The sequence below is a fragment of the Microcebus murinus genome, chromosome 7 (assembly GCF_040939455.1).
Source record: "Microcebus murinus isolate Inina chromosome 7, M.murinus_Inina_mat1.0, whole genome shotgun sequence".
NCBI classification, from domain to species: domain Eukaryota; kingdom Metazoa; phylum Chordata; class Mammalia; order Primates; family Cheirogaleidae; genus Microcebus; species Microcebus murinus.
The window spans coordinates 95,559,801-95,573,059 of NC_134110.1; the positions used below are offsets into that span (position 1 = coordinate 95,559,801).

Consider the following 13,259-nt stretch of genomic DNA (forward strand, 5'->3'; position numbering starts at 1 on the left):
CTCTTTTTTTTTTTTTTTTTTTGAGACAGAGTCTCACTTTATTGCCCAGGCTAGAGTGAGTGCCATGGCGTCAGCCTGGCTCACAGCAACCTCAAACTCCTGGGCTCAGCGATCCTACTGCCTCAGCCTCCCGAGTAGCTGGGACTACAGGCACGAGCCACCATGCCCGGCTAATTTTTTTTTTTTTTGTATATATATTTTTTAGTTGGTCAATTAATTTCTTTCTATTTTTGGTAGAGACGGGGTCTCGCTCAGGCTGGTTTCGAACTCCTGACCTTGAGCGATCCGCCCGCCTCGGCCTCCCAAAGTGCTAGGATTACAGGCGTGAGCCACCGCGCCCGGCCAGTAGTGGACTCTTTTATCATTATGTAATGCCCTTTTTATCTCTGGTAAATTTTTTTTTGCTCTTAAGTCTACTTTATCTTATATTAATATGGCCACTCCTGCTTTCTTTTGATTAGTTTATATGATCTGCCTTTTCCCATCATTTTATTTTCATTCCAACTGTATTATTATATTTGAAGTGGGTTTTTGTAGACACCATATAGCCAAGTCATGTTTCTTAATTCTCTCTGCCAATTTCTATCATTTGGTGTATTTAGAACATTTACATTATGTGTAATTATTGACGTGTGAGGGCTTAATTCTGCCATTTTACTTTGTCTTCTGCTTTTTATTTTCTTTTTCCTGCTTCCTGTGGGTTAACTGAACATATTTTTAGAGTTTCAAAAACTGATTTAATGTTTTTTAAGATATCTCTTTGTATAACTTTTAAAATAGTAGCTCCAGGCATTGCATTATATATACATAACTAATCACACAGTCTACTAGTATTGTCATTGTACAAAATTAGGTTTAGTGTAGAAACCTAACCTCCCTTGACACAGGATTCTCAGATGACAGTTCTTTTCTTTCAGCTCTTGAAAAACGTTATGCCATTTCCTCTGGCCTCTATGGTTTCTGATGAGAAATCTGCCATTATTAGATTAGTTCTTCCCCTAAAGGTAGGGTATTGTTTCTCAGTGTTTTCAAGATGTTTTCTTTGTCTTTTACTTTCAGAGATTTGACTATACAGAGGTTTGTCTTGGTGTGGATTTGTTTGGGTTTATCCCGCTTGGGGTTGGCTCAGCATCTTAAATTTGTACATTTATATTTTGTGCCATATTTGGAAAGTTTTCTACCATTATTTCTCTGAGTATTTTTTCAGAGCCATCTTCTTTCTCCTCTCCTTATAGGACTTAGGATGTATCATATGATAGTTTTTGTTATAGTCCCATAGGTACCTGAGGCACTGTTCATTTGTTTCTTCCGATCTATATTCTGTCTGGAGTTTATGCTGGGTAGTTTCTATTGTTCTATCATACAGTTCACTATTTCTCTTCTCTATCCCCTCCATTCTGCTGTTAAGCCCATCCACTGAGTTTTAAAATTTTCTATTTGGTTCTTTTTATCTTGTATTTCTTTTGTTGAAACTTTCTCTTTGTTTGCTAAGACTACTTTACATTTGTTTCAAGTATGTTTCTGTTTGTTGAGGCATTTTTATAATGGCTGCTTTAAAATCTTTGTTAGATAATTCTAATATCTCTGTTATCTCACTGTTGGCATCGATTATCTTTTTTTTTTTTCATTCAATTTAAGATCTTCCTGGTTCTAGTATGGTAAGTAACTTTCTATTGAAACCTGGGCATTTTAGATACTATGCTGTGAGAGTCTGGATCTCATTTAAGCCTCTGCTTTAGTTCTCTTCTTCTGATACTACTCCAATAGGGAAATGGTGGTGGTAGTGCTATTTCATTACTGCCAGGTGAAGGTAGGAGAACATCATCATAGCCTGGTGATGCTAGAGGTGGCATCACAATTTTTTCTGTGATCTTTGGCTTAGTAGAATGGTTATTTTCTAAGAGGTTTCTTTCTTGCCAGGGCCTCTTTCCTGGTCCTTTGGTCGAACAGGCTTCTTTTTTTCCCCCATACTCATTGGCCTTTCTAGGTTGCCAGTTTCGCTAGCACCCATTCTGAGGTATGAGGCAAAAGGAAAACAAACCAAAGGAAACCACTTCTGTGTCATTGCTCAACTATAAAGGTTTGTAGCTGGTGTGTATAAACTGTACCACCAGGTTCATGTAAGTACACTCTATGATATTTGCATGACTATGTAATTGCCTCATGACATATTTCTCAGAATGTACCCTTGTTGTCAAGCAACAAATGACTGTATAATATGTTAATTAAGAAAGAATTTTTCAGTGAAAATACCAATGCTGTAGAATTACTACAGTCAATTTCTGGGTTCAAGGGTTGATTAGAATAGCTTCATATATCATTCTTAATAAATATTTACTGACTGCTTACTATGTCAAAGTCAGAGTGTTAGCTGATGGCTAGGATCCTGTCCTCTGTTGGCCTTAGAACAATGAGATGCTTCAATCATTTGTTTTTTTAGGATCCCTTTTTGCGGTTGCTCTTATGAGCTGTACTCACTCAGAAGGTGGGAACTAAGCATTACTTTGGGTAAACTATTTGATTTCTTAGCCTCATCTCCAATTTTAATAAAATAATAGTATAGTGATACATTTATCTTAGAGAGGATCAACTGTCCAATCATCTACGTATTGTATATAAATACCATATCTAAATACATACAGCAGAAAAGAACATAATGTGTTCAGAAACTTCCAATAGTTCAGGTTGATCAATGGAAATAACTGAGATACTGCAAATTTCATCTATGAAAGATAGCAGAATTTTCATACTTCGTATAATGCTACTTAGCAGTAATATAATACTTTCCTTATTTAAAAGCAGAAAGAGATACAAATAGCTACATTTGTTTGGTGTCTTGCAACATGTGTAAATTTTGTTAGTGTTCTTTTTTTCCCTGCTATGCAACACAAAATATTGTGGGATTTTAAGGAAAATACGTACAAAGATGTGTTACAGAATTTAAACTTCAAGAGAAGGCTCAAAATATAATTTAAGGGTCTGATAGAAGATGAATGTTACAAGGCATTTTAAAAGGAAGAAATTTTCTTACTTTATGATATTAAAAGGCTACTCAGAGACTAAACACTTATGAAAGAAATATCAATAAATAAATGTGAAGGTATTTAAACATTTCTATTATATAAAAAGATGACGAACATTTAAAAGGGCCTCTTATTTTACCTCTTCTACATTGGAAGCAGTCTTAGCAGAAGTTTCCATGAAGATAAGGCCATGTTCTCGCGCAAAAGCTTCACCTTCTTCTTTTTTTACTTCTCTTCTAGATTCTAAATCACTAAACATGGGAAAGAAAGGGTCATGTTATTAACCAAAATGGTACAAATACAGGCATCTGTGGAAAGTGCACCATGGGATTCAAAGTTGTACTGATCATTCTTTCAACTAATTTTTAACATATAGTAATTAACTGCATTATCCTGGGTATTATGAAGGTCAAAGTATTTAGAATACACTGTCTAGTTTCAAAGAACTAATAATCCGACAGAAGAAAGATTCTGAGTTAGAGTCCCAGAATGCTAGAACTAGCAACAACCTAAAGGGAACCTCTAGTATAATAATCTTTGAGTAAAGTGAGAAGCAAACCATTTTGCTGAAAATAACAATTTGAAAGAGCAGGACTATCCTAGACTCCCTCATCTGTTGGCCAGATTGATTGAGTTTCTATGAATGTGATTAAAATATAACACTCAGAAGCTATAGGAAGTTGTTTAGTAAAATCCAAAGTACTAAAGAAACATTACATCATTAATCCCAGTTGGTTTAATTCCCAGTTTCTTCTTCTTCTTCTTTTTTTTTTTTTTTTGAGACAGAGTCTCACTTTGTTGCCCAGGCTAGAGTGCGTGCCGTGGCGTCAGCCTAGCTCACAGCAACCTCAAACTCCTGGGCTCAAGTGATCCTCCTGCCTCAGCCTCCCAAGTAGCTGGGACTACAGGCATGCGCCACCATGCCCAGCTAATTTTTTTTTTCTATATATATTAGTTAGCCAATTAATTTCTTTCAATTTATAGTAGAGACGAGGTCTCGCTCTTGCTCAGGCTGGTTTCGAACTCCTGACCTCGAGCAATCCACTCGTCTCGGCCTCCCACAGTGCTAGGATTACAGGCTTGAGCCACCGCGCGCCCGGCCTCCCAGTTTCTTCTTAAAGAAAAACTGTTATAAAAAAGGGGTGAGGTAGATAGAAAGAAAAGAAAGAAAGAGAGAGAAACAGAAAGAAAGAAAGAAAGAAAGAGAGAGAGAGAGAGGGAGGGAGGGAGGGAGGGAGGGAGGGAGGGAGGGAGGGAGGAAGGAAGGAAGGAAGGAAGGAAGGAAGGAAGGAAGGAAGGAAGGAAGGAAGGAAGGAAGGAAGGAAGGAAGGAAGGAAGGAAGGAAGGAAGGAAGGAAGGAGAGAGAGAGAGAGAGAGAGAGAGACTAAACCACTGATCAGTATGGGAGTTTGACTTGCTCTGTTTCTGATCTGGGCTGGTTCACTCCTCCTTAAGAAACCAGAAATTTTAGATGAAAGCAGGGATGTTCATTTTTATCACATCAGAATTGTATTCATGAGGTAGGGGGGGAAAGTAGCAGTCTTTTTCAAGTGTGTTTTATTGTAAAAGTTTAAAAACTTCACAATTATATAATATTACAGTTTTCTTTATGCTTACCATATAATATTTATACACAGAAAAGGATGATCATATATTAATAATATCCATGTATTTCCAGCTAGCTTTGATATATTAACAGATTTCAAGTTTCTTTTCCTTTAAGAAATACAATCACTAATAGCTAAATTGCCTCCTGTGCATGTGTCCCTGATCCCATTCTACTCCCTTTTACCCCAAAGGTAACATTACTTCACCCTAGTATTTTCATTCCTGTTTTTATATTTACACTACATATTTATAACCATAAATGGCATTTCTTTTGCATGTGTTTTCAAAAATTCAGATGTAGCTACTGTTCTACAACTCATTAATTTTAGTCAACATTACGTTTTTCAAATTTATTCACACAATACACATCAATCTAGTTTAACTTTTTACTGCTGTATTATATTCTACAAAATGAAAGCAATATAACTTATTTTTAATTCTCCATTAGACAAAGTTACTTATTGTTTCTTATTATTACAATGTTACAATAAATACTTTATATATTTTTCTGTGTATGTGTGCCAATCTCCTTTTCCAGGAGATTATTTTTCAAACTGTCATGATGCAGCAAATTGTAAAATCACTTTAGTAGGTCATAACTGGAATTTAACAAAAGAAACAGAATAGAAAATATAAGAGTGTATCACCCACTGTTTCATAAAAATTTTTGTTTTATATATACAGGTATAATTTGTGAAAGTTTAGGTGCACACACAATTTATATACTAGGTCATGATGTAAAATGTATTTCTTACTACCGGTCAAATTAAAAAACTAAAGACATTGTATTTTTGAATATGTACTTAATAAAAAGTTGCTTTTAAAAAAGCCTCAGCGAAGAAAGGACATAATATGACATTTAAAAGAAATAACTATAGTGGATGTACGGTAAACACACTTTAATGGAAGAGAGGAAGTAAAGACATTAATGACCAAAATAATAGATAAGGCCATGGATGATGGTAGGATGGAATGATAATGTATGTAGCAGTGAGAGTGAGAAAATAAACTTACAAAGTTCAGCAAAATTTGTGCTGTCCAATTTTATTGTATGGTAAGTTAGTGAGGAATTAGGGCAAAGCTAGGGGTTTTCACTTAACTTAGTAGACAACAGTAATTCCTTAAGTGTTTTTTGTTATTGGTGGTGATGGTTTGTTTCTTCCTTTTTTTTCCTCTGCCTCCTCCCCTGGCTACCTCTCTCCTCCTTTGGTCTTCTTCCTGCTTCCCTCTCCTCTTTCCTCTCTCCATGCCTGACTTTCTCCCTCCCCTCTCTCTCTCCTTTTCTGTTTCTCCTTCCAGTCCTGACTACATGATATGCTCTAAGAGCATTAATAGTACGATTTAGGATAAGAAAAGACTACAAACAGATATGTCCATCAATATAATATTTTCTATCTACTTTACTTGTTCTATATTAGGACAACTCTTAGAATTTAAAGAGCTCTCCTAATGTTGAGTTTAAAACTTCCTTATTATAATATCTAATAGTCATTAATTCTGGTGCTGCCATCTGTGACATTGGTTCAACACTAGCCTCTTGAAATATATTTGCTATTACATCTATGACTATCAGTCCAAAATTACTATCATATCTGACACATAAATTATGTTTATTTATTTTTCTCTTTGAACATGGTCAAGAACATAAATTATGTTGAAAGAATATTCTTGATTTTTTTTTTTATTTCGGCATATTATGGGGGTACAGATTTTAAGGTTTCAATAAATGCCCATTTTCCCCCCTCCCCCCACAAGTCTGAGTCTCCATCATGACCATCTCCCAGATGGTGCACATCTCACTCATTATGTATGTATATACCCGCCCCCCTTATTTTTTATATTTATTAAATTACATAGTTTTTATATTCACCAAAATTCTGGATATATTTCTGTAGTGTGGCAATTTATTCCTTAAAATGTGTTTCCTATTCTTGAGCATAAACCTCCAAAGATAAATAATAGACTTTTTACATATTCAATCTATAACTTGGACATTCTTTTAAAAATGTAATTAAAAATAATATAAAAGTTGGGAATGTATTTCACAGTTTTTTCATCAGTTGCTATCAATTAAACACAAAGTTTTTTTAAAAATAGAAATGTGTAAAACTATGTCTTCTTCATGCAAAAAATAAAATAAAAACATCTCAGTTTTCTGGGAATAAAATCATATTGTTGGCCGGGCGCTGTGGCTCACGCCTGTAATCCTAGCTCTTGGGAGGCCGAGGCGGGCGGATTGCTCAAGGTCAGGAGTTGAAAACCAGCCTGAGCAAGAGCGAGACCCCGTCTCTACTATAAATAGAAAGAAATTAATTGGCCAACTGATATATATATAAAAAATTAGCCGGGCATGGTGGCGCATGCCTGTAGTCCCAGCTACTCGGGAGGCTGAGGCAGAAGGATCACTGGAGCCCAGGAGTTTGAGGTTGCTGTGAGCTAGGTTGACGCCACGGCACTCACTCTAGCCTGGACAACAAAGCGAGACTCTGCCTCAAAAAAAAAAAAAAAAAAAAAATCATATTGTTGTCTTTGACTTTTTACTACCTATGAATCCCATTTAAGTTGCTTGCATTACTTACATAACTTTTTCTCCTAAACCATTTTTTAAATTTATGTCCCCTTTTTCTTTAGGGTTTGTATTATAATCCTTTTACTATTAAAAACTTTTGTCTTTTAAAACTCTGCTTCCTATTCCTTAGGTGAACAATTTAAAATGCCATAGTAAGAAAAACTGTGTCATCTGTCACTCTAACTAGGTCACCACCCTTCTCAAATCCCTTCACTGGCTCCCTACTTGCTTAATGTATCTAATTCAAAAATTGCTTATTCCCTATTTTGATGTCTGCCCCAATTCATCTTATCCAATAATAATCACCTCAATTTATTTTTCGCTGTTCTTTTTTTTTTGAGTTAGAGTCTCACTCTGTTGCCCAGGCTACAGTGTTGTGGTGTCAGCCTAGCTCACAGCAACCTCAAACTCCTGCGCTCAAGCGATCCTTCTGCCTTAGCCTCCTGAGTAGCTAGGACTACAGGCATGTGCCACCATGCCCAGCTAATTTTTTCTATATATATTTTAGTTGGCTAATTAATTTCTTTCTATTTTTTTAGTAGAAATGGGGTCGCGCTCTTGCCCAGGCTGGTTTCGAACTCCTGACCTCGAGCAATCCGCCCGCCTCAGCCTCCCAGAGTGCTAGGATTACAGGCGTGAGCCACCGCGCCCAGCCATATTTTTCACTGTTCTTTCTCATTCATTATACCCTTCATTATAAAGGCCATCCATCTATAATCATTAGAAACATCTCATTTTTCCTTTTCACATTTGAACTACCAGCTCCTCATGGTAAGTGACCAATTTAAGCCACCAGTAAGCTGTCACTTAGTTTCAGACACAAGGAAAAAAACTGGTAAGATAAAAGTATGAAAGTCCTCTATATTGTCCAAGTAATCTCTTATTATTTCATATACTGAATGGTAGAATGGTAGAATAATTCCATAGTAAAAAGATTAAAGCTTTCCTCCAATAGCTTTAACCTCAAAAAAGTTTAGTGAGATGATTTAAATGAAGAATACCCAAGAAAGGCATTGAGTGAATGTCGTGGTAACAGATACTTCTACTTATGAAGAAGTAATCAATAAGTTGGCTTTTTTAAATGCAAATGTCACAATTATTTTCTTTTACTAGCAAACCTCAATTTCTATAAAAATAAAATACTCTAAAATAAAATCTATATGGTATAATGTTATTTTGCTATATTATAGCTTTTTAATAGCTTTACTGAGGTATAACTGACATAAAAGAAACTGTAATTAAATATAAAATTTGGTAAGTTTTCGCACATGTATAATTGAAACGCCATTAGTCCCTCCTAAGTTTCCTCATACCCCATGGTACCTCAATCCCTTCCTCCCTTTGTACCCTAGGCAGTTGATGATCTGCTTTCTGCCACTGTATATTAGTCTGCCCTTTCAAGGATTTCACATAAATGCAATCACACAGTATTTTTGGTTTGGGTTTTTTCACTTAGTGTAATTATTTTTAGAATCATCTACTTTGTTTCACGTATCAATGATTAATTGCTCTTTATTGCTGAGTTGTGTTCCATTGTAAAGTTATATCACAATTTCCTTATCTACCCGTTAATTGACATTTGGGTTGTTTCCAGTTTGGGGCTATTACAAATAAAGCTGCTATGAGTTATTTGTGCATTATTCTGCATGAAAACATATTTACTTATAGTTGGGTAAATATTTAGGAATAAAATAGCTGCCTCGTAGCAGCCTTAAGGGCACATGTGGCCTTCTAGGGCCTTACATGTGGCCTTTGACAGAATCCAAATTTTACAGAACAAATACTTTTATTAAAAGGGGTGCAGCAGTGAAAGACAAAGCTTTTCTTCCCTGTTTTGGTGCTTAAAAAAGAACAATCTTGAAATCAGAAAGCTGCAGGTTCCCCACCTACGATAGGGAGTATGGTAGATGTAGGTTTAATTTCTAAAGAAACAACCACATTGCCTTCCAAAGAGGTTGTATCATTTTACATTCCCACCAGCTACACATCTTAAGTAGTGAAGTGATAGCTCAAATCTTTTTTTTTTCTTTAGACAGAGTCTCACTTTGTTACCCAGGCTAGAGTGAGTTCCGTGGCGTCAGCCTAGCTCACTGCAACCTCAAACTCCTGGGCTCAAGCAATCCTGCTGCCTCAGCCTCCCGAGTAGCTGGAACTACAGGTATGCGCCACTGTGCCCAGCTAATTTTTTTCTATACATATATTTGTTGGCCAATTAATTTCTTTCTATTTATAGTAGAGACGGGGTCTCGCTCTTGCTCAGGCTGGTTTCGAACCTCTCGAGCAATCTGCCCACCTTGGCCTCCCAGAGTGCTAGGATTATAGGCGTGAGCCACCGCGCCCCGGCCAGCACAAATCTTTTGATCATTTTACAAAACTGGGTTATCTTATTAATGACCTGTTAAGAATTCTTCATACATTGTACATAAAAATCCTTTGTGAGATATATATATTTTGCAAATATCTTCTCCCAGTCTGTAGCTTGCCTATAAATTTTATTTTTTTAGACACAAGGTCTTGCTGTCACCCAGGCTGGAGTGCAGTGGTGTGATCATAGGTCACTGCAGCTTCAAATGCTTGAGCTTAAGTGATCCTCCTGTCTCAGTCTAAGTAGCTGAGACTACAGGCACAAGGCACCATGCCTGGCTAATTTTTTTTTTTTTATTTTTTGTAGAGACAGGGATCTTGCTATGTTGCCCAAGCTGGTCTTTTTATTTTTTGAGACAGAGTCTCACTTTGTTGCCCAGGCTAGAGTGAGTGCAGTGGCATCAGCCTAGGTCATAGCAACCTGAAACTCCTGGGGTTAAGCAATCCTTCTACCTCATCCTCCTGAGTAGCTGGGACTACAGGCATGCGCCACCAAGCCTGGCTAATTTTTTATATATATTTTTAGTTGTCCAATTAATTTCTTTCTATTTTTAGTAGAGACGGGGGTCTCTTTCTTGCTTAGGCTGGTTTCCAACTCCTGACCTTGAGCGATCCACCTGCCTCGGCCTGGAGTGCTAGGATTACAGGAGTGAGCCACCGTGCCAGCCTCAAGCTGGTCTTGAACTACTGACCTCACGTGATCCTCCTGCCTCTGCCTCCCAGAGTGCTGTGATTACAGGCATAAAGCCACTGAGCCTGGCCTATTTTTTTTAACTGTCTTTTTTTCCCTTTAAATTTATTTATTTGACAGATAAAAATTGCATGTATTTATCATGTACAACAAGATGTCTTGAAGTATATATACATTTGGAATGGTTAAATCCAGCTAATTAACATATGTATTATCTCACATAGTTATCATTTTGTGGTTAGAATACTTAACATCCACTCTATTAGCATTTTTCAAGAATACAATATATCATCATTAACTTCAGTCACCATGTTGTACAACAGTGTAATTCTCTTTTGAAGAACAAAAGTTTTAAATTCTGTTAAGATATAATTTATTGTTTTTTCCTTATATAATTCATGCTTTTTTTCCCCTGTCCCATTTAAGAAATGTTTGCCACAACCAAGGATACTAAGATTTATGTTTTCTTTTAGAAATTTTTAACAGTTTTAGCTCTTACATTTAGGTCTATGATGCACTTCCAGTTAATTTTCGCATATAGTCCAAAGTAAGGGTTGACAGGTTCATATTTTACACATGGCTATTCAGTTGTTTCAGCAGCATTTGATGAAAAGATTACCCTTTCCCCAATTGAATTAGCACCACTATCAAAAAATTAATTGACCATATATGAATGGATCTACTTCTGAATTTACTCTGTTCCATTGATCTATATCTGTCTATGCCAATACCAGACTAAATTGATTACATTAGCTTTATAATAATCTGGAAGTCAGCATTAGTGAAATCAGTAAATCCTTTAATATTGTTCCTTTTTGTCAAAGTTGATTTGACTCTTCTATGGCCTTTGCATTTACATATGAATTTTATTCTTTATTTTGGTTTTTTAAAAGCCAATCAAATTTAGCAGGGGGGTTGTATACTAACTTTAGTGACACTAATGTTAATAAGTTCTGATAACCCACTACCACTGGACCAGCCTGCATATAAATTTTAACAACAGCTTGTCAATATCTACCCTCTCCCCAAAAGTCTGCAAAATTTTGATTAGCATTATGATAAATATTTAGAACAACCTGGGACTAACTTAACACCTTAAGAATATTAATATTTAGTTTTATAATCCATGAACATGGTATATCTCTCCATTTACTTAGTTTATTCACAATATTCTCTTATTATCCTTTTGATATCTATAGGATTTATAATGATAGCACTCTTTCATTCTTTTTTTTGAGGAGGGGACAGGGTCTTGCTCTGTCGCCCCTGCTAGAGTACAGCAGCATCATCATAGCTCACTGCAACCTCAAACTCATGGACTCAAATAACCCTCCTGCCTCAGCCTCTTGAGTAGCTGGGACTATAGGTGCATGCCACCATGCCCAGCTAATTTTTTTTTTGTAGAGATGGCGTCCTGCTCTTACTCAGGCTGGTCTCAAACTCCTGACCTAAAGCAATCCTCTACCTCCACCTCCCAAAGTGCTGGGATTATAGGTGTGAGTCACCACGTCCTGCCACCCTTTCATTCTTCATATTGGTAATGTGTGTCTTTTTTCCTGATCAGTATCTGTTTTATCTCAAGAACTAGCTTTTGGTTTCATTGGTTTTGTCTTTATCACCTTTTTTTTGCTCACCTTGGATTTAATGTGCTCTTATCTTTCTAGTTTAAGGTAAAAGATTAGGTTGTTGATTTCAAACTTTTTCCTAATACAAATAAATGTTTAGTGTTATAATCTCCCTCTAAATGCTATTTTAACTGTAACCTAGATATTTTCAAAGATTGTAGAGATAGAGATTAACTTGTGGAAAATAGTAAAGCAAATAATTCTTGTCCATGGAAATGCAATGCTGTACCTTGTGAAGTACAATTATAATCCTGTGAACACTGTTCAGTTTTGCATCCATTTGTAAATTCATTTCACTATTCCTTATTTAACTATGAGTATTTTGGCCAAGCAACTATGTTTTTCCATGTACTATCATTTTAAATTTAGAGCACAAGGATGTTCAATGTAGATAATACTCTTTAAGTACAGTAACACTGAAACAATAACATGAGGATGACACTAATATAAACCTAAGGAAGTAAGCTTAAAAGTACTAATGTGATATCTACTAAACAACATCAAGAGTGTTTTGGACTTTAGAAATACACCTGATTAATCTATATATTGTATTCATTCACATAATGCATATTAAGTCATGAAAAAGGGAAATAATATTTTTCTGAGTTTTGCACAGATACTTATTTCTAGTGTTGAGTTTTTAAAATAATTTGGATAATACTTAAGTGTTCCATCCCCAAACATGTCAATGGGTTTTATTTTAAATTAGTAATTTGACAAAATTCCTTCGGATTATTACTACTTATTTTTAAAAATTGAGACAGGCTCTCACTTTGTTGCCCAGATCATATAGCTCCCCGAAACCTTAAACTCCTGGGGCTCAAGCGATCCTTCTGCCTAGTTGGGACTACAGGTGTGTGCCAGGAGGTCTGGCTATGTTGCCCAGGCTGGTCTTGAACTCCTGACCTTAGGCAATCCTTCTGCCTTGGCCTTCCAAAGTGCTAGGATTACAGGGATGAGCCACTACACCCAGCCAGGATTATTTTGTAAAGCATAACTTTGAATAAAAACTATTTCAAATAATAATAATGATGATAATTTTCTAACAAAGCTTATCTATATTTTAAAAATCAAATACTTTAGAATTTTAAAAATTTTATATAATTTAAGAGGCCAGTAACTTGCATTTGGACAAATGTACAAAAAAAGTAGTCACACAAACAGTAATCTCCAGTCTCCATCATTAATGTAATGTAAACTCTAAATTAGTCTTGCTTACCTTTTATTTCCAATAAGCATAATCACCATGTTGGAATTGGAATGCTGGCGAGCATCTTCCAACCAGGTTGTCAAGTGGTTGAATGTATCTCTCCTAAACATAAAGTTCACTGATTACATCTCAGTTTATAAATTAAGTGTAATGACACTTCAGAAAATTC

At 35.9% G+C, this 13,259-nt stretch overlaps 1 protein-coding gene across 1 annotated transcript in view; it reads right to left on the minus strand.

Moving 5' to 3' along the window:
- RAB2A (RAB2A, member RAS oncogene family) overlaps positions 1-13,259 on the minus strand; it is a 108,791-nt gene that overhangs the window by 22,598 nt on the left and 72,934 nt on the right. Inside the window, exons 5-6 of the mRNA XM_012738648.3 lie at positions 13,100-13,192; positions 3,163-3,274 (exon numbers count right to left, since the gene is read on the minus strand). Of these exons, the coding sequence (XP_012594102.1) occupies positions 3,163-3,274; positions 13,100-13,192 (205 nt within the window). The remainder of the gene's footprint in view (positions 1-3,162; positions 3,275-13,099; positions 13,193-13,259) is intronic.